At 45.6% G+C, this 27,126-nt stretch overlaps 1 protein-coding gene across 1 annotated transcript in view; it reads right to left on the bottom strand.

Moving 5' to 3' along the window:
• Syx8 (syntaxin 8) overlaps window positions 1-27,126 on the bottom strand; it is a 107,555-nt gene that overhangs the window by 42,797 nt on the left and 37,632 nt on the right. The window contains exon 2 of the mRNA XM_068350992.1: window positions 13,839-13,971. Coding sequence (XP_068207093.1) covers window positions 13,839-13,971 — 133 coding nt within the window. The remainder of the gene's footprint in view (window positions 1-13,838; window positions 13,972-27,126) is intronic.

Here is a 27,126-nt window from a genome sequence, read left to right on the forward strand (position 1 = left end):
CTGCACCATACTTCAGACTGGCAGATACTAGTGTACATGTCATTATACATATAACTTGCTAATGATTGCATACATATCCTGCACCTCTAACAGTACAGGTGAAGCGACATTAAATATAGTATGGTAAAAATTTAAAACTGAGGATTGTCTCCATTAATATGACAAATTCGAAGATAATTTGTATTTTTCCTAACCATACAAACCTTAGCTATTTACAAAGGGTTATTACTTTTAGCGTAGCTGAAATGGCGAGCCATTAGAATTTAACGAGGGTGTATTACCCCCGCGCTAGTTAGCGGGGGGTAGGGGAGTGGTAGCTAGCTATCCCTCCTCCCCCTCACACACAGGTGAATACTCACTTTCACTTAGAGGTAGGACTTGTCTTGGGGGACAGGGCTGGCGGGCAAATATGTGTAAATAGCTAAGGTTTGTATGGTTAGGAAAAATACAAATTATCTTCGAATTTGTCATTTGTTCCGTAACCGAAATACAAACCACGCTATTTACAAAGGGTGACTTATCCCTTAGGAAGGGTGGAAAGTCCCCAGCCATACTGGCTTTGGCTTTACCCGGGGACTCAGAATCCGAGTGAGTCGCACTCGAGAAAAGGAGTCCCTGCACCTCACAAGTTCCTTGCTCCGCAAGGAACCATGTGGCCTACGTAAGCTTGTGTGTGAAGGAAGAAGTGTGACCCGTCTTAGGCAGTTGACCTGGAGTTCCAGAAGGAACTCTGGGTTAGGACGTTCCCAATACCACCTCGTCAGGGTATGGGGGACGCGACAGTATTGACTCAATACTCGGAACACAAGGAAGCATGGTTTACCTGCAGAGGTTCGAGGTCAGCTATGCAGAGACCAGGATGCTGCTTCCCCGTAGAGGGGATGATGAAGAAAGATGTAAGGGCCAGACATACTTCTTTCGTTCATGCAGACTAAAACCTGATAACAATGCCCTCAACCTTCTGCTACCTGTCCAAAAAGGAGCCTGAGGTTAGACCAGCTGTTGTGTAGCCACCACAGAGCGATAGAAAACGTATCGAGACTCCTGTGGGTCACGCCCTGCAGGAAGCGGGCTGCGAAGGTCATCAGACGCTTCCAGACTCCAGCTTGTAGCACCTGCGTCACAGAGTAGTATTACTCGAAGGCGAGGGACGTTGCGATGTATCCAACATCGTGCTGTAGGGCGACGTGACGGGGGAGGGTCTGAAGATAGGTCGAGATGAATGTCCCTTGAGTCCGGGCTGAAGAGGTATACTGGTGACTCTCCCCCCATGTCCTCCTTGTGTTCCCAAATCGGCTGCAACTGAGGCCAAACTGCAGCTGTTCCCAGCGCTAACCTCTCGATTCCTGTACTGGCAAGAAAGAGAAGGTCTTGGGACATCAGACACAGAATGGAGACTCGAAATCTTGAATGAATCGGACCGAAGGGTCGGGACCCTCAGATTCTGAGTCTAGCCAACAACTCAGGAGCGAGCCTGAATGTTGCCTTCCCCTCTTCCTTAGAAAGGGGGGAGTAGTAAGAGACCAAGAAGATTGCTTACACACTGGCCGTGGCCAGAGTGAGCAGAAGACCCAAGGCGGAATACAATCCGAGGCCTGTCGTAAAAGGGTCTTGAGAAGATCTCTTAAAGGACTAAAAGTCCGAGCCATGCTCCAAGTTGGAGGTCTTCCTCCGACTAGGGCAGGGACGATCGTAGCTTCGCATGAGCGAGGATAGATCCAGCGGGCAGGAAAAAGTTATTCCTTTAAGCCTGAAGGTCAGGGAAAGGCTGAGCGACAGGCTTCATTGCCAAGAGCGGAAAGGAGTTTCCTCCCGCTGAAAGGCAATAAGACCTTTATTGCTGGAGAAGAGGCCTCACGGGAAGAGGTATATCTCCCACGGCACCAACCACCTTAGACTCTTCACTTTGCCTGGGAGACCCCTGTGTATGACTATCGCAGATGACGCGACCTCCGTACCGCGACTGTAGCGGGTTGTCTCTTCTAGAGGAGGAAGCGTAGTGTCTCCAGGCATGAAGCCGAAGCGACGCCCCGGTTCGGGAGAGATGTCGCAGTGTGGTTGCTTGAGTAGTCTGCGCCGTGGGAGAAGCTCTCCCGGGAGTTCCGTCAGGGGAAGCAGAGGGTCCAGAAACCGTTCTGCGCATAGTCCCAGTGGAGCTCTCCCATTGAAAGGTTGACAGACAACCTGGTCTTGTTGAGACCCATTGTCCGCAGACAAAAAGGAGGGAAGACGCAGGCGTCGAAGTTGTCCCACCATCACCGGAATGCATCTTGCCAGAGTCTCGGGGTCTGAGACTGGGGGGAAGACTAGCGGAAGCTTGAGGTTCCAAGCTGTCGCGATCAGGTCCCCCAGACCAGCACTTGCTGGTTACCCAAGGTCAAAGACCCCTAGGTACACTCTCTCTATGAGGCTCTGCTCGGATAGTCTGAGAGAAACATTCCCCTGCCTGGAATGAGAGAGCCGATGGTGGAATTGAGAGAATCTCAATCATCCCGGTATCTCTACTGCAAGATGTGAAGGTGTGAAAATGCGTCCCCTGCTGGTTAGCATGAAGTCGACACGCAACGGGGCGACTTGGCAGGAGCGGTAGGATCTGAAGAGGGGCCAGACTAAGGCCCTTAAGCCTGCCTGAATGATGGAGAGGTATCCTTCAGGTCTTGACCATAGGCCTGGACCGGAACATGCCCCCCCCCCTTTCCTTTGACGAGTCCGAGAACCGCATCAAGAATGTGGGGAAAGGACGAGAATATCCACTACCATCAAGAGGCTCCATAGGTCAACACCATTGCAGGTTTAATAGTTCCGCTGGTCCCATAGGGCCAGGGAGTCCGGTTAAACATTGCCTGAAGCCACCGGAACTTGGATCGCCCCACATGGAACTTATCCTGAGGCGACCGTTCGGACTATAAACGGGTCAATGAGGAAAGAAGAACTAGGAAACGTTCCAAGGTAGGGCTGAAAACTCTGCTTGACTGAGAACAGGTACTGCGACTCTCCTCAGTCTTGCCACAGTCAACCGAAAGGAAGGCTCGGAGGATGTGGTAACAGAATTTGGCGTCCCCAGGTGGTCACCCATCCAAGTACCGACGTTGCTTAACCTCGCTGGACGGACGAGAAGCGGGGTTTCCAACGTGGTAAGGCGGTTGACTCAATATCATGGCCAGATACTCCAGATGTTGAGGCAGAGGAAGAGAAGGCTCCAAGCAAAATACCATGAGCCCACACTCATGGTCAGCATCCGGAAGCTTTTCCCGGCGCTGAAGAAGGTCGAAACCCGAGCCTACCGGAGTTGACCAGCCCTCCAAACAGCAGAGGAGGCGGAAGTCTGCACCTGAGCGGCCAAGAGGAAGGCAGGGAGAGTTCTCTGGGGAAACAAACCTGCTATGCCACGGCGGGATAGCCACACTGCATCATAAGCAGGAATACTTGCAGTTTAGGCTGAATTCGACGAGCACCCTGGAAGATGGATGGAATGGAAACTGAAAGTACCCGTCCTTCCGATCCAGGGTTAAAGGAGTCCTGTCGCCTCGTTACCAGTCTGATCGATTCTGCTGGTCTACGCTGGCCGAAGTTTGTTCGACAAACTTGATCAGGGCTGAGAGGTCGACTATGGACATCCCCTCTCAGATCCTTCCTTACAAGAAAGGATCGACTGAGGGGGCCGGGGGTGAAGCCGTCGATGATCCTAAGGAAGACCTTCGCCTAAGGTATGGATCATTCTGCCCAACCGGGCAACTCTGCTGATGCTATGGCATAGAGGTTCAGAGACACTGAATTCGCTGACAGAGACGGCAGGCGCGATATCCTTGGCTACTCACAGAGATTGTGCGGGAATGGGCATCGGGAAGCTGTCATTCGGATGAGTAACCTTAAGCATCCTCCCAGCGAAAAAACCTGCAATCCTAGAGTTCGTGAACTCCTTTTAGGACTATGCCCCCCGGGGGAGTCTCCCGTGCCATCTGTTCCTGACAGGAGGAAACTGCAATTGGACACCTTGTCCCAGTTGTCGTAGCCGATAACTTAGGCCGACGTGGTTGAAAGAAAAGGGAGCTGGAGCCCTGCAGAGTCTGGAAGAAAGCGCCTTGGAGGAGTGAAACCGGAAGTCGATTTACTCCGCACAGCAGATGTCTAAGTCTCTGTCCTTGGGCAAAGACAAAACTCTTCTCAAGGATGGAAGGGTGTCTGAGGTCGTTGACCTCCACAGATGAGACACCCGAAGGAAGCCTTCAGTCAGCGCGTCCAGATGGTACAACATCGAGCTTGTCTGCAAGTAGATACTTAACGACGAAAGGCCAAGGTGCCTGAGCTCGAGAGGAGGAAAGTACCCTTGATCTTCCTGTAGCTTCCTTGAACCAAACCTCGGGCCGTAACCGAGGAGGGAAAGAACCTGGTAAGCTCCCAGAGGAAGAGGTAAGCAGTCACCCCTTGTCCGATGGAGAAATCTTGAACGGAAAGCCCCCCCGCCAAAAATCCTTCCAGAGCGGGAGAAGGAGAGAGTACTCGTGCAGGAGAGGGGACCCTCGAGACCGACCTCTTGGGAACCAACTTCGCCCTGGGGGAAGTCACCACGAAGTCCACTCCTCTCTTTCTCTTCAGCGTAGGAGAGACAGCCGCTGGTTTGTTACCCTGGCCGGCGAGTGCTGGTTTCATAACCCTCATTAACGCCCGTGCCAGCGGATCAAACCATGTCTGCTGCTCCAAGGACACAGAGTCCGAAATCCTCGCTAAGGTGAAAGGGATCGGGCGATCCTTTGGAGTGGACACGACGGTTCCTGCCTGAAAAGAAGGTGGGGAAGAATGCTGTACTGACCTGTCTTCGTCCTGCACTACCAACCTGTGCTTGGATGGAGGTGATCCCGAGTGCCGCCTAGGAGCACGCGTCCCTGCTGCTACCACCGGCTGTGGAATTCGCCGCGAACTATGGTCGCGCGAGGGCGAACGGTCGCGCAAAGGCGAATGGTCGCGCGGGCGCACAGGCGAGTGGTCGCGCGGGCGCGCAGGCGAGCGGTCGCGCGGCGCGCGCAGGCGAGCGATCGCGCGGGGCGCCCAGCCGAGCGATCGCGCGGGGCGCGCAGGCGAGCGATCGCACGGGCGCGCAGGCGAGCAATCCCGCGGGCGCGCAGGCGAGCGATCGCGCAGGCACGCAGGCGAATGGGCGTGAGGGTGGGCAGGTAAATGAACACGTGTTCGAGGCGACGAACGCAAGCGATGGCGTGACGGCGAGGGATCATGCTGCTGCGTAGGTGAAGAAGATCGCTGGCGGTAAGCGATGGCGAGCAGCATGTGTAGGTGAATGATCGCGTGATAGGGTGCGATGGTGATCAGCATCCGCAAGAGGGCGAGCGTTCAGGGTTGTGCGATGAGGAGCAGCATGCGTAAGCGGGCAATCGTGCAGGGTTGTGCGATGGCGAGCATCATGCGCAGGTGAATGATCGCGTGAAAGGGTGCGATGGTGATCAGCATCCGCAAGAGGGCGATCGTTCAGGGTGGTGCGATGAGGAGCAGCATGCGTAAGCGGGCAATCGTTCAGGGTTGTGCGATGGCGAGCAGCATGCGCAGGTGAATGATCGCGTGAAAGGGTGCGATGGTGATCAGCATCCGCAAGAGGGCGATCGTTCAGGGTGGTGCGATGAGGAGCAGCATGCGTAAGCGTGCAATCGTGCAGGGTTGTGCGATGGCGAGCAGCATGCGCAGGTGAATGATCGCGTGAAAGGGTGCGATGGTGATCAGCATCCGCATGAGGGCGATCGTTCAGGGTTGTGCGATGAGGAGCAGCATGCGTAAGCGGGCAATCGTTCAGGGTTGTGCGATGGCGAGCAGCATGCGCAGGTGAATGATCGCGTGAAAGGGTGCGATGGTGATCAGCATCTGCAGGAGGGCGATCGTTCAGGGTGGTGCGATGAGGAGCAGCATGCGTAAGCGGGCAATCGTTCAGGGTTGTGCGATGGCGAGCAGCATGCGCAGGTGAATGATCGCGTGAAAGGGTGCGATGGTGATCAGCATCCGCATGAGGGCGATCGTTCAGGGTTGTGCGATGAGGAGCAGCATGCGTAAGCGGGCGATCATGCAGGGTCGTGCGATCAGCATCCGCAGTTGAGGGTTGCGCGATGGCAATCAGCATCCGCAGTTGAGGGTCGCGCGATGGCGATCAGCATCCGCAGGTGAGCTAGTAGCTGGCGAACCATGTTCCTTCAGAAGTGTTGGAGAACGTTGGCGTGCCAGCTGTAACACACGTGGGCGATCCGGAGATCGCTGGCGAGCTGATGATCGCTGACGAGCTGACGATCGCTGGCGAGCTGATGATCGCTGACGAGCTGATGATCGCTGACGAGCTGATGATCGCTGACGAGCAGAAGGCTACGCGTGGAAGCCTGCGCAAAGAAGAAGAGTCCTTGACCCCGACCTGAACCGAAGTTCTAGATCGCGAGGGCGAACGTGGGCACACAGGGCACGTAACAGGAACCGCAGGGAAGATCATCTTGAAAGCGCTGACGAACAGGAGAGCGCTGATGAGCAGAAGGGCGTGCAGGGAAACCCTGACACGCAAGGGAAGAACCCCCGTGGGGGCAACCCTTTGCCCCGAAGGGATCGTTGTCCGCCGGGAGACTGATGTCCGTCGGAAGACCGCTGTCCGTCGGGAAGACCGCTGTCCGTCGGGAAGACCGTTGTCCGTCGGGAAGACCGTTGCCCGTCGGAAGACGAGATTAGACTGCTGTCCATCTGCACCAAGACGGAAGATTGAGAAAAAGAAGTTGTAGGCTGCAAACGGAGATTCAAAAAGGCGCCTCAAACACCCTTATAGGGAGATGAGAGGCCCTTACAACGAGGCGGACGGAGGGCCTTACGGCGAGGGAGGCCAACAGCAACAGAAGAAACCTCCGAAGAGGAGTCTCTATGAGTGTACTCTCTCGCGAACGAAAGAGAAACACTTCGTGGAAGAGACTGGTCAGCCAGTGACCTAAAAGGAGCAATCCTCCAAAGAGGAACTCCTGCAGTTGCCCAGCCCCTTGAGCGAAACTGCAGGTGCGACCGCTCAGCACCAAGAGCATAGTCGCACGAAAAAAAGGCAAGAGAAGAACCCCCCAAAAGAGGAAAAGCTCAAGCCTGGACAGGAAAAAACTTCCCTCGGAAGGAAAGTTATCCGCCCAAGGAGGCAAGCCTCCTGACTGTTCTAAAATAAACTGGAGAGCTGTCCGTCGACACGGGAGTACTACCAGTAGAAGGAGACACGCCCCTGACGACAATACAAGGGGGGAGGCAGCAACAGCCGAATCCCCAGGACTCAACCAGACAGCTCACACCGTTGGTATATTACAGAAACGAACTAGATCGGTAACTGTAAAAAAATAAAACAAATAATATTAGTACACATTCATTCCCCCGGGAAGGCTCCGAAGAGGAATCCCGAGGAAAAGGAACAAGAATTACACAACAGGCACGTGCCCTCACAACCACTTACACTCGCGGAAGGAGAGCTGTAACCAAAACAGAATTATAACAATTATAATTATGTAACTATGTAATTATGTAATTTAAAAATGAATGAACACTAAAGAAAAAAACGAAAACCCCGAAAGGAATCGTTCTACAAGCTGAAAAATTAACAACTACAATTAGATTCATAAACTAATTGAGACAAAATGTACGGCGTAGCAACCCCACCCACACGGGAAGGAAGCTACAAGGGCGTAGAAAAACATAGTAAAAGGGTGAACGACCTCAAGAGAGAGAGAGAGAGAAAGACCGAAGTCAAACTCGATCGCAACCCATAAAATTAGGCCGTGGTGGCCTAACTGCCGAGACCTCCACGTAGATATCGTACACTACACACACACATCTGAAAAGGAAACTTACTTATTTCTATACTCAAATATATATACAAACATGAAAACATGTTTACATATATATTGAGTAAAAGAAAAGTAAGAGATTAAGTAAAGACAAAACAGACAATGGCTGCCAAGCGAGGACCAAGACAGAGACGTCTGTCACAGTCCGAGCCAAAAGTGAAAGTGAGTATTCACCTGTGTGTGAGGGGGAGGAGGGGTAGCTAGCTACCACTCCCCTGCCCCCCGCTAACTAGCGCGGGGGTAATACACCCTCGTTAAATTCTAATGGCTCGCCATTTCAGCTACGCTAAAAGTAATAACCCTTTGTAAATAGCGTGGTTTGTATTTCGGTTACGGAACAAACACATGTTGTCTTCAACTGTGAACGTATAATTAGTTTGTAATTTTTTTTCATTTTTGGCTCGGCAAAATTACGCTACAAACATTCCTGCTTTTAAAATGTTGAAGTATTTATGACCAAAATAGCCTTATGTTATCCCAAATAACTAATCGGTATGACTTTAAACAAAACCAAAGTTAACTAGTTAAAGGGATTAGAGCAAAATAAATTTGGTTGTTTTTGTCTTTTCATTATACCGCATTGAAATAAAAATGAAAAACAAACAAAAAATTTGTCAAATGAAATGAATTTCAAAATTTTCACAGGGTGCCTAAAAATCTATGTTAATTTAAATTTTTCATAGGTATTTTGCCATTACTTCAATGTTTCAGTTTTTCCAAAATTTTACTTTTCTTCTATAAAATATTTTACATTATGGGGCAGCAGTTCATACAGGTCATGTAAAATTTAGTATAAAACACAATGTATGTTTTTCATAAAGAATAGTTTTATAATAACCAAAGTAATAAGAAATGAAAAATATTTCCGTTAATTAGGAATTTAGTCAAAATATTTTGGTTAATTTGAATTTTAGCCCATTTTCCATACTATGCATCTTACCTGTTCTGAGGTACAGTAGATATTATAGTTAATTTCTACTTTAATTCAAATTCTAATATATATCATTCCGTTTCTCTTATATTCAGTACTTATTTTTCTCTTCAATATACTGTACTGTAATATCAAACTAGCAGGCTAAAAGAAATAACATACACAGTGACAGTAATCAAGAAAGCAAACACGTACGGCAATAACTTAAATGGCATATACACAATACAAAGATCTAAGCGATTGTATGGGTTTTCCTGTAGATCACTTCGATTGTAAATGCTAATTTGTATTTACGAAATAAAAAAGGGAATCCAGATAAACACGAAAAGATTTACAGCTGTAAACTGATGTCCGTTAAGAAAGATTGTATTTAAGTAAACTCAGATATGTGATTAAAGTTTAGTCATGAGGTGCTAAAAAAATATGTTAATAATCATAAGTTCATGTTACGCATTTAAATTAAACTTTTATGAAAGAAAAAATTATTTTTTGTAAAATCAAAAAATATACAAGTACACAGAATTCTTTGAGAAATATTTCAGTAAACTGCATGTTTTGCAGTACAGTAAAGAAATTCAGTTACAGTACACTGCTTTAACCAAACCAAGAAAGTTGTATAAAGGCAATACATAACCTTGCATTGTGGTATAAAAGAAATGTTTAAAACTTCTTTTTATATCAATAGAAAATATTATATACAGTAATGTGAATAAATTCTTAATACTGTATAACTAATATGCTTTATCATTGAAAAATTCATTGCAACCTTCAAATATACTGAGAATGTTTCAAAAGTACCAACAATTGACTTTATAAAAACCCAAAAATAATTGCATAAATTTAATTTGTCTGGCAAAGTAGAATACCGTATTTAACATATGGTAGGCTAATAGGGAAAAGGACTACATTATGACCATGAAAGTGTTTATATGAATCACAGCATGAATATAACTAAATCAGTTCAAAATAAATATGGTCAGACTAAATAACTGATATTTATAATTAGAACAATTTTTACATATACAAAATATACATGCATATATGAGAGAGAGAGAGAGAGAGAGAGAGAGAGAGAGAGAGAGAGAGAGAGAGAGAGAGAGAGAGAGAGAGAGAGAGAGAGAGAGAGAGAGAGAGAGAGAGAGAGTGTGTGTGTGTGTGATAAGTCACCTTCCAAGCTTTTATGATGTACAGTAATGGATAACTATATACGATGAATCCCAAGATAACAACAGTCAACTAATGGATTTTGTGATAAGAACCTGTATGTGGTAATAGAGAAAGAAAAGTAACTTCTTCTAGAAGTATTTTATAATGGAGAAACTGATGTAGGAAATAGTGTTAAAAAAAACTAGCAAACAGAAAACAATAAAGATTAGGTAGTTGTTGCCTAATTTAATCATGTTGGACTTAGGAAATTTTTAACATAAGAAAGCCCTCTTGAAAAGCATCTCCACCATATGTAGAGGACTTAGTTAAGTACAGACTTTTTACAACATATCTAATCGAGTCAGTCTTTGATAAAATTTTAAGCCTACTTTGTTTTAAATAGCTTCTTGTTAATTCAATATTGTCTTAGCCTATTGCTATTTTCATCTAGACCTTATGCAACATATTACGTCAGCAACTGTTGCATCAAGACCTTATATACGCATAATTCTTTCTCAAATGCGTTGTGAATGAACTTTAAAAGAAGTTTATACATTAAATTAGTTTAGTTTTATTGGCAACTGATGTGTGATATCATATGGTGGGCTATAGGTCTTTTCTTATACAGTAATTCATTAAGGGGAAATGAAGCAATAGCCAAATACAAGGCTACATATATAATACTACTGATCTAGTAGTCATAAAGCATCAATAATAACATAAGTAACAAATTCTATTGTAACTAGCCAATTTTAGTCACATTATTATTGGACTAAAAGATGTGCTGGATTATCAATGGCTGATCTGTACAAAAATGAAGACTATTCATACAAATTTCATGGTCAGAATTAATGGATTTATGGACTTTACATTTTTTTTTTTCAAGTAATTTGTATTTCCCCTAACTACACAAACCTGGGTACTTGAATAAGAGTTGCTTTCAGAAAATCTGGGTACAACTGTTAAAATTTATAACAAGGGGGTAGTACTTACTGCTAAGTAACAGGTAGGGAGCACCACGCCCACCCAACAGGCCACCGAGTGGTCACTTTGACCTGAACCTAACACTTGCAGGGTGGTTGAGTCCTAGTTATAAACTTGAATCAATCATTGAGCGGTACCCTCTCCCCGCATGGAGAAAAATGGTAAGAATCATGCATATGCGACTCCTATCGACTGGACTACAGCACTGACTTTTTTCAATGATGTCTTCTACTTGTGCTTCTTTAATAAGCAGCAGCCAAGACTCTCTAATGAAGATGAGGCAGAGAAGGAGGAGGAACTTGAAGTTCTCCTTCTAGAGAGTCGTACAGGCCAACAATGACACTTCCATAGGGAAAGAGGCCATTGGAACCCTATGATGAGACAGCACAACCTGGTGATATATATTTAGTGCCTTTCCTGGAATGGGAAGACACTAATGGTAAGAAGAAGTGTGCTGTCATACTACTTCACACTGAACGGCAGCAGAAATTTTCCCCCTCTAATGGAGCATATCGATATCTAAAGAAAGTCAACATCCTTACGATTACATTGTCATCATCACATGGCCACACTAGCAAGGGAATAATTATCTTCATCATTACTACCCAAGCTACAACACTAGGTGGAACAGCAGGGTAAAATAACCAAGTGAGGAAAGGAAATAATGAAATTAAAAACTACCTGAAAAGTAATGAATAATCAATTAAAAATATTTTCAGATCAATAACAACATTAAAATACATCTGTCGTATATAAATTATGAAGAAAGACTTACGTCAGCCTGTTTAACATTAAAACATTTGCAGCAAGTTTGAACTTCTGAAGTTCCAACGATTCAACTACCCATTTAAGAAAATCATTCCATACACTAGTTATAGCTGGAGTAAAACTTCTAGAATAATGTGTAGTATGGAGCCTTATGATGAAGGCATGACTTAGAATTAGTAGCATACCTAGTATTACATGCAGGATGGTACCGTCTTGGGAAATCTGAATGCAAAGGATAGTCAGTCATGAAAAATCTTATTCAACATGCATAAAGAACTAAACGAACGATGGTGCCAAAGAATAATATCTAGAACTGGAATAAGATATTTAATAGACCTCAAGTTCTTGTCCAACAAATTAAGTTGAAATGCAGCAGCTGAAGACCTGACAGGAAGACAATACTGTACTCAAAACAAGGCAGAATGAAAGAATTAAAACACTTCGGAATAGATTGATCGCTGAAAATCTGACAAGCAGAAATGCTGTCTCACAGGGGCAAGAATGTGGATATCAGCAAGTATGCAAACACAACTATCACATTGCTACAGTTAAAGGGGAAATTTGTAATTCATTTATTCTTAAATATTCTTTGCACACGACATCTCCCAACATTTTTATCTTAAAGAAAAAGCCAGATGAGGATGCTGGAAGTACGTCTGTACTATCTGGTGACTGAAAACAAAGTGCCAGTTCAGCGGTCTGTCAGGTGGGAGGGGCCTACCACCACCTCATTATAAATTTGAACAATTATTTCAAGCTTTGCTGAAAGCATACTCCTATCAAAGGACAAAGGTTTGCATTCATGTGGAAACAAACTGACAATTGTAAAGATGACCAACATAAGCATCAAGACCCTTGGAAATATCACACTGAAAACAAGGGAACAAATGATTACCTTCAACACACACAATAAGGCCTTTTACCAATAATTACCCTTAAATTCTAAATATTCACCACTGGAAATTGATCAACACTGAAATAAGGCTATTCTCAGTTTGTTACATAACCAAATATGTAATGGTAAAACCCTCAAACATTAATCAACAATACAGGTACTGTAATAGAAAATTTAGATAAATAAAATTAACAAACATGTAAAGAAATCAAAATGCTGTGGGTATAATTTCAAAGGTGCAATATAAATTACAAAACAAAATTTCACAGTACATTATAAAATAAAATATCTGAATCAGAATTATTTTTGCATGAACGTCAGCATAAACTAAAATGTATGAAATAAAATCAAGCTTCCAGTCAAAGGTATGGCAGTTTAAGCTACAATACCCATCATATCCAGATGCACAATTAGTATAATTAAATTTCCATTGTTAATTCAACATACAAAAATTGAACTGATTCTATTATAGTACATATTTAATACAGTGAGTACTGTAAATGTCCGTAAAAACTTTCACTAAATTCCTTTCGCCAAATAGGCTACAGCTGACAAATAAACATTCAATGTCTTGTGTATAATAGACATCCTAAACCATCTTCATAGAAATTAAATATTACTATTCCTCAATACTGTGCACAAATTTCACTAATCAGTAGTAAATGATGACCATTTGAATAAAAATAAGGCTCCACCATCACTAAATATAATAGGCAATGTTGTGTTATTAAATAGAGTAACAACAAAAAGTTTCTGGAAATGGTAATTTTAAAAAATCTGGGATTGTTGATAGTAACCATAAGTGTTTAATGTTAAAGTATTTAAAAACCAAGTTACGGTACTTCTATAAAAACTTAGTGGTGATGGGTTAACAAGTTTATAAACATGCACACATATTAACCCCTTAAGACTATTCTAGCAAAGCATGTGCAAAGGATATTATATCGTTTTCAGTGTAAAATGTGAAAAGCAATATTCCTTAAAGAATAAATAACCTGAACTCAAGCATGTATTTACAAGCATCTAAAATAATACAAGGTACATTAAAGGCATGTGTAAATAAGTTGGACTAGGTACTAAATCCCGAAACAAATGTGGAATTTGCAATGAAGTATATATAATTTAGACATTCAACTAACATATGTGCAACAGAGTACTGTATATAAATACAAAGAAGCATTGAAGCAAAAGACAAGTTGTACCACCATGACAAAAAATGAAAGAAAATCTTTGTACAGCATCACTTGCAGTATTAACTGCTCACCTGCGGGATGCTGTTTCTAAGACGATTAGTAAGTAGAGCATGCTCTGCAGTTCCAACATTAGTCTGCCATCTTTTAACAAGAGTTTCTCTTACTTCACGTACTTCCTGTTCAATCCTTTCATAGTCAACGAGCCTGGATGTACATTAGTAGCAATTGTAGATTTACTCACGATATGAGATATGTTATCAAAAATACAAATTAACACTGAAATAAAAGATTCTTGAAAAAAAATTATTTTCATTACAAAGAACTACATTATAAGGTCACAGTATCAGGAAGAGAGACTAGTAAATAGATACTTATGTAAAAATGGCTTGAACCTCCAGTGATACAAACCTCATCTGCAAAAATTTAACAACAGTACACACAATGAATGTACCTTTCTGGTATGTTGCATGATTATTATAGGTAGCAGGTTGGCCAGGGTACCAACCACCCGTTGAGATACTACCGCAAGAGTGTTATGGGGTCCTTTGACTGGCCAGACAGTACTACATTGGATCCTTCTCTCTTGTTATGGTTCACTTTCTCTTTGCCTACACATACACCGAATAGTCTGGCATATTCTTTACAGATTCTCCTTTGTCTTCATACACCTGACAACACCGAGATCACCAAATAATTCTTCTTCACTGAAGGGATTAACTACTACACTGTAATTGTTCAGTGGCTACTTTCTTCTTGGTAAGGGTAGAAGAGACTCTCTAGCTATGGTAAGCAGCTCTTCTAAGAGAAGGACACTCCAAAGTCAAACCATTGTTCTCTAGTCTTGGGTAGAGCCCTAGCCTCTGTACCATGGTCTTCCACAGCCTTGGGTTAGAGTTCTCTTGCTTGAGGGTACACTCAGGCACATTATTCTATCTAATCTCTTCCTCTTGTTTTGTTGAAATTTTTATAGTTTATATAGGAAATTTTTGTTTAGGTGTTGCTGTTCTTAAAACACTATTTTTCCTCATTTCCATTCCTCACTGGGCTACTTTTTAGTTGGGGCCCCTGGCCTTATAGCATCCTGCTTTTCCAACTTGGGTTGTAGCTTAGCAAGTAATAACAACAATAATAATAAAGGGATTTTGACGAAGGAAAAATCTATTTCTGGGTCGACCTGTGGCGGCCGGTGAAAAGAGTCCTTCTTATATATCTTTTCTGATAAAACCTTCCAATTATACCAGAGAAAGATAAAAGCATGGAATGCTGAGGTTACTACCCTCGCGCGAGCACCTTTTGGGTGTCGTGTATAAAGCAAAGGCGCGTGAAAACCACTATTCACAGGTTGTCTTCCATTTAGTTAATTCCTTCGTCAAAGGGATGGGCCGATACAAAGGCCCTAGCCAACCACCAGCGCCACACCACCACGCCACGACGCGAGCGCCATCTGAACAACATCCTTCTTTTTGGACTGATAGAATAGTGTGTAATTTGTGGTGCTCTCGATCATTTTTAACGTTCATGGATTTATTTCGTCATGTCCGAAGCTCCATCTTCACACATTCCAATGTTAAGTACCATATTTTGTTTTGACAGCTTTTTATAGTACCGGGCTTTTATTTTATATCCAGTATACAGTAGTTTGTTTTATTATTCCCGTCTGGCCCTTCATGGCGGCCATTGTTTGTTCACTTGTTTGGGAATTCATCTTTGTCTGCTCGTTTAGTACTCTGTCACTTAGGTTCTTGGTTAAGTCCTGGCCTTATGCCTTTAGAACCGTTATTATTTTTGTGTTTTTATGCTCATGGTACTTTTTGCTAGCAAGTCCAGCCTACGAACGAGATAGCTGTCTAGCTTTGTTATTGTTTAGTACCCGCCCCTCCGAGGCGTTTGTCACTCGGCTGTGCTATTTATTTTAAGTTTTAATAATAATAATAATAATAATAATAATAATAATAATAATAATAATAATAATAATAATACTGTAATAAGAACTTTGCCTTGCATAAAGGAAAATGTTACTAAAGTATGTCAGGTAAAACAAACAATATATAAAAATTTCCAACAAATGCAACATTCCTTTAGATACAAGTCTTACTCGATGCACAGTACATTAACGGCAATTAGACTTGTAACATTGCTAGGATCTTGACCATTAGACATAACTTTGAATGGATGTACACTATGCTGAGGAACTACAGTACATACAATTACTTAAAAGCATTATCTGATACTTTTGAAAAAAAATATAATCTTTATGCATTTATTCATATTTCAAGCCCAGTCAAACGCAATGTCAGTCTCATAACATGATTACTCTCTTTTTTATATACCCTGGTACTATGATAACCAACACTTAAGTCACTGGCACTAAGGCTGCTGAAACTGTGATCACTAGCACTGGTATCACCCCCGCAAACACTGGGATACCACTGGGGCTACAGGACCTTGAACTTCAACACCTGCCCACTCAGGATGAAGCAGAGATATTTCATGCGTGTACGACCTCCTGGTTGGACCACTGGTTGGGGGCAGTGTCCCATTTTGCTTCTCATCAGATATTTCCAGTAGGCCGGATGGATTGGTATCTGAAAATAAGCGTCCTTCAGAGCCACAGCAAGCATGAAGTTCTTCCTCCTTATTGCATCCTGCATGGTGTCTCCATCTTGAATGGAGTCTACAACACAAACCTGTTCAAGGGGGAGAGATCGAAGATCAGTCTCCAGGCCCATCAACTTTTCCACAAGGAATAGCCGACTTAAGAAGCCTGGAAACCCATCTTGAACAACTTGCAGCAGCCGCTTTCCCAGCATTTTCTCTACTTCTCCCCAAAAGGAGAAAGCTTTGGTCAATTGGGTAGGTATGATGAGAATGTCATCGGATTTTGAGTGCAAAGAGGGTGGTAAACTGAACAAAGAACATTTACCACCTACTCTTCGGCATCATGCAACTGCCAGTTTTCTCACTGGCTTGTCGGACACCTCCTACCCACGGCAGCCTACCAAGAAGACTACCACCTCTCATGTCCTCCGATTCCTCTCCTACTCCTACCTCACTTATGATTGTCCAGCACAGGATAAAGGAGGAGTATAGCTAACCCCTTTGCAAGAAGTAAACAGGGTTGAAGCATATATTCTGGTTCTTGAAGGAGTTGGCAGCTTAACAAGAGCCTATTTCAGGTTAGTCTTTGTTGGAGTTAGTCTTAGAATTTGTCTGATTATCAAAATTGACCACTTGATGGAAAAGGGAGTCTTGGCTGGTTTTCCATCATTCTATGATGTTGTCTAACAAGAGCTCAAAGCCCTGATGAACGGAAGGGTTATGGTTTCTCTCTAATCAACATGCCCAGCAAACCTAGAAACCACAACATCCCTGCATTTCAGCATCCAATTGGCTTACTGGTTAGCTAACTGATGTGCGAGGAAAATTATCTTCTTTACTACCGACAGAACAAGATTTGTAAACCTCATGCAACTGCCACTTTGCCCACTGGCTCGACGGGCATCCCTCACTCTTGGCAGCCTACCAAAGGGATTACCACCTCTCACATCCTCTGATTCATCTCCTACCCCCTTAGACTGTCCAGCACAGGATTAGGGAGGAATATAGTTAACACCCCTGCAAGAAGTAAATAAGGTTGAAGGGTAGACCCTGGTTCTTGAAGGGGCTGGCAACTTCTCAAGAGCCTATTTCTGGTTAGTCTTTGTTGGAGTTTGCATTAAGGAGAAATATCTGTGCTTCCTGTGGATGCTAATTTTCAGATCCCAATCCATCGGGCCTACAGGATATCTCTGAGAAGTGAAATGGGACAATGCCCCTAACCAGTGGTCCAACCAGGAGGTAGTATGCAGGCTCGGCATTTCTGTAGCTTACTTGGGAGCGGATTTCGCTGCTGAACAAAACAAACTCCCGCACCTAGTCTTTCCAGTAACTGCTGACACCTTAGTATAAACTTTTAACAGCTGCATTCCAGGTATACTGAGAACATTCCCCTATTAAAAGATGAGGGATTTTATACGTTTAGAAACAAACCTGAAGTAAGAAGTCTTTCCACCATGCAATGATGTAGAGATCACAATTGATACTTGCATAGATGTTCTGTCATTTGAATATGCTTGATTAAAAAGCTCTCCTACCTGGAAGAACATTGCAAGCAACTCTTCCTTTTTTACTTCAGAATAGTGCACCAGCTTATTCGTTGACATAATGAATAGTTCTACTGTACATAAACAAGTACAAGAGGTCCTTGGGTTACGACAGTATTGAGTTACAATCTGCCGTTACGAACGGGCTCCCACGAGGCACTTAGAAAATCAGCATATCTCGGTTTTGAGTAATAATTTTGGGTTTGTTAATGTGACAAACTACTTTCCAACATGAAGAGCAGCTAACGCCCTTCCCTGGCATTACTAGTCAATACAGCATCAGTTCGACATCTTAGTTTATGGTACCCATTCAGGATTTCAGTGCTATTCTTTTTAGATATTTTAGCCCCATTTTGCTTTGCATCATGTCTGGACGGCATAAGGAAGACTCTTCTGATGGTAATGCATCCAAGAAGAGGAAAGGCATTAGGATGGAAATTAAAGTAGACACAATAAAGTAAAATGTAAAAGGGGAGACCCTATGAACAGAGGTCATGCATTAGGGCTTAAAAGTCGTTCTGCGGTTGCGACTATCATCAAGGATAAACATAGCACCCTTGAGCATGTGAAAGGATCTATAGTACCTCTATGAAGTCAAGCAGTGTTCTCATATCCGAGATGGAGAGGTTGTTAGATGACCAGAAATAGCACGGTATCCCAGTGAGCCTTATGGTGATTCAGGAGAATACTAAGGTTTTATTTGAGACCCTGAAAAATCAAAAGGGGGAATGGAGTGAAAGTGAAGAGTTAGTGCCCAGTAAGGGGTGGTTCATGAGATTAAAGGCTTGTCAATTTGCATTGCCTTAAGGTGCAAGGTGAAGCTTGCTAGTGTTCATAATGAAGCAGCAAGTGAATTCCCTGCTTTGTTGGCTGAGATCACTAAGAATGGTGGGTTTTGTGCTGAAGTTGTCTTCAATTTGGATGACAGGTTTATTTAGTAAGCATATACCAAACCAGACTTACATCGCTAAGGAGAAGACTGCACCAAGACACAAAGTAGGCAAGGATAGACTGACTGCTTCTTAGGGATAAAGCTTCTGGCAACTACAAGCTGAAGTTTATGCTTGTGTATCGGGCTGAGAATCCCAGAGCACTCAAAGAGGTTTAGATGAGTCAGCTACCTGTAACGGGCCGAGAGAAGGTTGTGAACTCAAAGGCAGTGTGAAAGCAACTGAGTTAGTTTATTGTAGAACACTCTCCTTTATATACAAAATCTCAAAGCAACAAGAATTTTCATGTTGAGAAATCGACAATGTTACAGAGGAAAAAAGCAGACATGATTTTTCAGGTTCTTTTTAGTGCAAGGGGAGAGCGAAGATACAAGCACAAAATGAACTATGTATGATCGTGTGACACATGGTTGGTACATGGCTCCCCCCCTAAAAATGACATACTGTACACGTTAAATAGGGCGCCCTGATCTAGAGAGGCAAACTGTAGGCGGGTCATCTGGCAGGAGATAAGCAGGTTTTAGACGATCAATGGAGACCCAGTCTTCTTTGCCACGAATGTTTAGTAGGAATGCTTTCGGACTGCGTCGGATCACAAGGAAAGGGCCCGTGTAAGGGGGCGTTAGCGGTGGCTTGCTAGCGTCATTGCGCAGGAAGACGTGCCTTGCAGAGTGCAAGTCTGTTGGTATGCGATGCTTCGCTGGGAGTTGTAAGTCTGGCGGCATGGAGTAAATTTTCCCACGACGTGACATATGCGCTGGAGATTGTCGGAGGATGTTGTAGAAGGAAAAAATTCGGCAGGGATGACCAATGGGTCGCCATACACCATTTCAGCTGCCGAGACATCGAGGGCGTCTTTAGGAGAGGTCCTTAGTCCCAGGAGGACCCAGGGAAGCTGAGTAAACCAGTTGCAATCCTTGCAGCAGGACATCAAAGCTGCTTTGAGGGTGCGATGAAAACGTTCAACCATTCCATTGGCAAAGGGGTTGTAGGCCGTGTCTGATGTAGGGTGATGCCCAGGAGATTCGCTAATGATGTCCACAATTGAGAGGTGAAAGTGGTTCCCCTGTCGGAAGTGATATGCTCAGGGATACCAAATCTTGCAATCCATCCAGAGAGTAAGGCAGATGTACATGAGGCGTAGGTTGCAGTTTCCATGGGAATGGCTTCAGGCCAACGAGTGGAGCGGTCGATGACGGTAAACAGGTAACGATGTCCTTGTGATGTGGGTAAGGGGCCTACAACGTCAACGTGAATGTGTGCGAAACGATGCTGAGGTTGAGGAAAGGTGCCCACTCCGGAATCCATGTGTCGGTGTACTTTGGAAGTTTGGTAAGAAGTACAGGCACGGACCCAATCCTTAGCATCCTTAGAAATGCCGTGCCAAATGAACTTTGCCTTCAGCAGCTGAGCAGTAGAACGGCACGAGGGATGTGAAAGGCAGTAAATGAAATCAAACACCTGCCGTCGCATGGGAGCAGGAATCCAAGGTCGCGGTCTACCAGTACTGACGTCAAAGAGGAGGGTGGTGTTGGAGTCTTCCCAACGGAGGGACGTGCAGCATGTCCTACATGCTTGATACTCTGGATCCTGTCGTTGGGCTTCAGCCAGGGCGTTGTAATCCAATCCCAGTTGAACGGCAGCCAACGTGTTTCTTGACAGGGCATCGGCAACGGGATTCATTTTTCCAGGGACGTATTGAAGGGTGCAATTGTATTCAGCCACGGCGGAGAGATGTCGGCGTTGCCGGGCGGACCAGGCATCAGACTGTCGAGTAAAGGCATGCACCAGAGGCATGTGGTCTGTGCGAATGACGAATGGCGTACCTTCTAAGAAATGGCGAAAGTGACGGACAGCCAAGTGCACCGCCAGCAACTCTCGATCGAAGGTAGAATAACCCGATTCTGCCTTGGACAGTTTTCTGCTGAAGAAGGCCAATGGGCGGGGCGAGCCGTTGACCACCTGCTCAAGTACTGCACCAATAGCGACGTCACTGGCATCGGTGGAGAGAAGGAGAGGGGCATGTGGGATAGGAAAAGCGAGAGCCGCAGCAGTTGATATGGCCTTCTTTGCATTGCAGAAGGCTGCTTCTTGAAGAGGACCCCACTTCAGGTCCTTTGGCTTGCCCTTGAGGGAGGCGTAGAGGGGAGCAAGAGTGGCGGCAATGGCTGGCAGAAAACGGTGATAATAGTTGATCATGCCCAAGAATTCCTGCAGAGCTTTGACGATCGAGGGCACGGGGAAGTTCTGAACGGCTGCTACCTTCTCAGGGAGGGGGTGGACTCCTTTAGGAGTGATGCGGTGCCCTAAGAACGACACTTCGTTGGCGCCAAAGGTACACTTGTCGTACCGGACTACAAGGCCGTTATGTTGCAGGCGGTCGAGCACGATGCGCAGGTGACAGAGGTGTTCCTCTTTTGAGGAGGAGAACACAAGTATGTCGTCCACATAACATACACAGAAAGGGAGGTCCCCTAAGATGCCATCCATGAGACGTTGAAACGTGGCCCCAGCATTACGAAGGCCAAAACAGGAGTAATTGAAGGTGTATGTGCCAAACGGAGTGGTGATGGCAGTCTTGGGGATGTCTTCTGGGTTCATAGGCACCTGATAATACCCCTTCAGGAGGTCGAGCGTTGAGAAAACCTTTGCTTTGTCCAGGTAGGAGGTCACATCGGCAATGTTTGGGAGGGGGTAGTGATCCGGTTCTGTTTGCATGTTCAGGCGCCTGTAATCCCCGCACGGACGGAGAGAGCCGTCTTTCTTCAGAACGATGTGTAAGGGTGACGACCATGGGCTGGAGGCCTTTTGGTAAAGGCCCATTTCCTCCATTTCGGCGAACGTCTGTTTGACGGCTGCCAATCGTTCCAATGCCAGACACCTGAATTTTGCGGAGACTGGGGGTCCCGGCGTCTTGATATGGTGATAAATACCGTGCTTGGCAGGAACCGTGGGCGTTTGGCAAAGTTTTGGACGGAAAACTTTCAGGTATGACGTGAGGAGGTGAGCGTAGGCATCCGTGGGTGCGCTAATGTGGAGAGCGAGGTTAGAGGGGTCGGGTTGAAGAGGTGTCGACAAGTACGAGTCTGCGTTGACCAATCGTCGGTGGGCGACATCGACCAGAAGGTGGAAATGAGAGAGGAAATCCGCACCGAGGATTGGCAATGTGACGTCAGCAACGAGAAACATACAATTGAATTTACAGTTTCCGAACGATAATGTGAGGTTCTCGTAACCGTAGGTGGGTATCGCAGATCCGATGGCAGCTACCAAGCAGACGTCGGCAGATGTAGACAGACTACGGTGTCTTGAAGAGTTTCCTTGGTAAAAGAGAACGACAAGCACCCGTGTCTACCAAAAATCGCATGCCCGTTCCTGCATCATGTAAAAAGAAAAGATTAGAAACACAGGAGGCCACCACCACGAGCGATGGCCTTCTTACACGTTTTTTGGCCACTGAAAATCCTCGGCACATTTCTTCGCAGTTGCCCCGAATCTGAAGTGGTAGTAGCAAAACTGCGGCGGATGGGAGGTAGTAAGTGGCTGTAGAAGTCGTTTGTTGGGGCGCGAGCGATTGGTGGGTGGTGGGCGGCTTTGTCGCTGCTCCGGCACGTCATGGTGTAGGCATGTATGTTCTACGGCATTCATGTCAGCTTCGGTTGACGTTGAATAGGCATCCCCTTCGTCAGGGGTGGAGGCGTTGATGGAGGTCTTGAAGTGGCTGTCCATAAGGGCGTCGACTTTGGTCATCAAGTCCTTTATGGGTAAACTATCGACATCGGGCAAACGGCGTATTCAAAGGGCACGAAGTAGGTTCACCTCACGAGGAGAGCCGTCTGCGGCAGGTTGAAGGCGAGCGATACTGGTCATTTCCCTGAGGGCAAGCGAAGCCCTTTGGTCCCCCAACGGTTGTTGCGAGAGCTGAAAAAACTTTGCTACACGGGCGGCTGGTGACGGCGAGTACTGCTGCAGAAGGTATGTTTTGAGGGCGTCATACGCTATTGGGGTGTCTCTTTGTTCACAAAGCCAGTCGGATATTTCCGGGAAGGTGTCCTCGGGTATCGCCGCGAGAACATAATCTGCTTTGGTGGTTGAGCGAGTCACGCCCTTGATGCGAAACTGGAGTTCTGCGTGCTGAAACCACGCAAACGCCTCTCCGCTGGCAAACGGTGGAAGTTTCAACGGGGCAGCTGCAGCGCCAACTTCTGTAGAGTCCGCCATAGTGCCAACGATGGAGAGCCGAGGGGGTGGGGGTGGAAGGCGGTGGGAGCGAGTCGACTTCCGGGGTCACCAATGTAATGGGCCGAGAGAAGGTTGTGAACTCAAAGGCAGTGTGAAAGCAACTGAGTTAGTTTATTGTAAAACACTCCTTTATATACAAAATCTCAAAGCAACAAGAATTTTCATGTTGAGAAATCGACAATGTTACAGAGGAAAAAAGCAGACATGATTTTTCAAGTTCTTTTTAGTACGAGGGGAGAGCGAAGATACAAGCACAAAATAAATATGTACGATCGTGTGACACACGGTTGGTACATACCCATCATATGGAAGTCTAATAGGAAGGGATGCGTGACCCTTTTGTTAACCGAGGATTGGTTTTTCAACCACTTTGTGCCTGAGGTTGAGCAGTACAGTATTGTGTTAGGAAGGCTTTACCTTTCAAAGTGCTGCTATTGCTGGACAATGCCCCTGGTCACCCTGCCAACATGACAAATTTCAACCCCATGTCAAGGTGGTTTACTTGCCACCTAACACTACTACCCTGTTACAGCCTATTGAACAGTGGTAAATGCTTTCTTTACGGCCTACTACCTGCATAGAAAGATTGCTATGGCTTTGGAGGCAATAGATAAGGAAAAATGTAAGTCTGGGATGAAAGGCAAGAATGTCTGACCCTTTTTCCTCTTTACTTTCCCCTCTCTTGGGGTGCAGCAGTCGTGCCATCACTTGCTCAACTGGATGTTTGATGTGGGTAGACATCTCAATCACGCAGCTTTTCGGCACATTTTAAGTACAGTATCTCTCACATCTTTACATGGGGAGGAATGATAGAGATGTATGCAAACCCAATTGTTTTAACTAACATGACAAATTCGTAGATAATTTGTATTTTTCCTAACTATACAAACTTTAGCTATTTACATGGGGTAATTACTTCGGCGTAGCTGAATGACGAGCCATAAGATTTTTAACGAGGGTTTACTAACCCTCCGCTAGTTAGCGGGGGATAGGGAGGGATAGCTTGCTACCCCTCCCCCTCACACACACCTGTGAAAGGTTCACTTTACTTAGAGGTAGGACTTATCTTGGGGGATAGGGCTGGCGGGCAAATATGTGTAAATAGCTAAGGTTTGTATAGTTAAGAAAAATACAAATTATCTACGAATTTGTCATTTGTTCCGTAACTGAAATACTGTACAAACCACGCTATTTACATGGGGTGACTTAACCCTTAGGGAGGGGGGTAAGTCCCGGTCATACTGGCTTTGGCTTGCCCGGCGAATCCATATTCGAGCGATTAAGTACTCGGACAATAGGGAATCCCTGCTCCTCGCTAGCGGTTGTGAAACTGCCGCGGCCTACGTAAGGTGTGTGCGAAGGTGAAAAGTGACTTGTCCTAGGCAGTTAACCTGGAGTTCCTCAGAAGGATATCTAGGCTAGGACTCTCCCAATACCACCTCGTCAGGGTATGGGGACATGACAGTATTACACCTAATACTAGGAACACAAGGAAGCATGGTCTACCTGCAGTGGTTTGAGGTCAGCTGTGCAGAGAATCCAGGATGCTGCCTTCTCCAAGGGAGGAGAGGATGAAGAAAAGAATAAGGGCCAGACAGATCTTTTCATTCACGCAGACTAACACCAGGTAACAATGCCCTCAACCTTCTGCTACTTGTCCATTAAGGAGCCTGAGGTAGGACCAGCTGTTGTGCAGCCACCACAAGGCCGATAGAAACGTATCGAGCCTCCTGTGGGTCATGTCTTGCAGGTAAGGGGCTAAGATGGTCTGACGCTTCAACACCCCTGCTGGCAGGACCTGCGTCACTGAATGATGCTTCATGAAGGGCAGGGACGTAGCTACGCCCTTGACATCATGGGCTCTAGGGCGATGCGAGGGAGAAGGGTCAGGATTCAAGGCCGGGTGAAACACCCTGCGAATCCGGGCTGAGATGGTATTCCTAGTGACCCTTCTCTTCGTTTTCCCAGAGTCCACGAACGAGGCTTGAGCCTGGGGACAAACTGCAGCTGTTCTCTCAAGACGCCACCTCAGACTCCCTACCGGCAAGGTAGGAGATGGTCTGGGTCATCTGCTACAGGACGGAGACTTGAAACCTGGAAAGAGTCGAACCGCGGGTCCGGCACTCCCGGGTTCTGAGTCTTGGCAACAAAACTCAGGGACGAACCTGAACGTTGCCTCCCCATATCCCCCTGAATGGGGCGAAGTCGTATGAGAGACCATGTGACTCGCTTGGCCGAGGATAAGGCTAGCAGGAACACTGTCTACCCAGTAAGGTGGCGATCTGGGGCCTTACGTAAGGGTTCATCGGGAGGTCTCTTTAGAGACTTGAGGACTCGAACCACATTCCAAGGAAAAGGTCTCACCTTCGACTGAGGGCAGGAGAGGACATGGCTTCGTATGAGGAGAGAGAGTTCCAGCGAGGGAGAAATGTCTATCCCTTGAGCCTGGAGGCAAGACCTAAGGCTGAGAGATAGCCTTTCACAGCCGAAACTGAAAGGCACATTTCATCCCGCAATCCCACGAGGAGCTCCACTATTGCTGGAAGTGGCATCGTGTGGAGGGATAACCTCTCCACGACACCGACCACAGTAACTCGCCCCTTCGCCTGGGAGACTACTGTGGAAGACTTGCGCAGGTGTCCAGACCTCCTTTTTGCAACTTGTTGCGAAAAACATTTCTCTTTGAGGAGATGCTGGATAGTCTACCGGCGGGAAGTCAAAGCGAAGCTACGGCTTTGTGGAGGATGTTGGCATGTGGTTGTGTGAGTAACCCGTGACGTGGGGGGGTTCCCTCGGAGGCTCCGTAAAGAGTTACAGAGGGACTGGTGAGCCATCTGCGAGAGGTCCTAGCGGAGCTATGGAGGTCATTGAGAGACTGACCGATACTCTGGTCTTGTAGAGTACTCTCCTCATCAGCCAGAATGGGGGAAGGCGAACACATCGATGTTGTCCCACCGTTGCTGGAAGGCATCTTACCAGAGGGCCTTGGGGTCCGGGACCGGGGAGCAGTACAGCGGGAGCTTGTATTTCAGCACTGTAGCGAACCGGTCCACAGAGGGGAGCCCCACCGAGTCAGGACTTTGTAGGCTACTTGAGGATCCAAAGACCACTAGGTATGTGGTGTCTGTGTCCCACTGCTCAGACTGTTGGCGAGCCCATTCCTTTGCCTGGAATCAAGCGAGCTGCTAAGGTGATCGAGGGGAATTCGGGCCATCTCGGTATCTCTACCGCAGGATGGGATGGCTGTACTGAAAAGTAACCCCCCGTCTGAGCATGTAAGCCATCACTGTGGTGCTGTTGATCCTCACAACCACAGAGTAGTCCGCCAGGCTTGGTGGAGCTACTGAAGTGCCAATAACACGGTTTCCATCTCTAGTAGGTCTAAAGAAGGTACTTCCTGGTTCTGACCACCGGCCTGAGGTCCCGCAGTTCAGAATGTGGGACCCCTACTTTCTTTGACGCGTCTGAAAACAGCATCAAGTTTGGGGGGAGGAAAAGAAGGTCCACTCCCTATTGTAGATTCTCGTCTGCCTACCACCACTGGGGGTCCGTCTGTTCCGGTTGTCCCCTAGGGATTCAGACGTCCGGGGAGTCGTTTCCCTGACTCCACAGCGCCCTGAGTCGCCACTGGAGAGAACTCATCCTGATTGATTAATTGATTTAAAGTTTTCAAGCATCCCGACATCTAAGGTCATTGACGCCGGTAACATTTAATTTATGTATACAAAAATAAAAAATAAAATAAAATAAAAAATAAAAGTATTCAATTAAAATCATAAAAGTTGAATGTCATAAAAGTTAAATAGTTTTCAGAAGACCTGCTTCTGAAATAAATCTAAAAATGCCACTTGCATGGTAGGACACATCATTTCTAAGAATCTTGGCAAGGATGAACCTGCCACCCTCACCTCGAGCCTCAAACAAATATCTATTCCTTAAGTTGTTATAGTTGGGGCATTCGGTCAACAAATGCCTTACTGTTAGAGGTACTGTACTAAACAGTCCTCACAATACGGTTCGTGTTG

This window comes from Palaemon carinicauda, chromosome 27 (assembly GCF_036898095.1).
Source record: "Palaemon carinicauda isolate YSFRI2023 chromosome 27, ASM3689809v2, whole genome shotgun sequence".
In the NCBI taxonomy this organism is placed as follows: domain Eukaryota; kingdom Metazoa; phylum Arthropoda; class Malacostraca; order Decapoda; family Palaemonidae; genus Palaemon; species Palaemon carinicauda.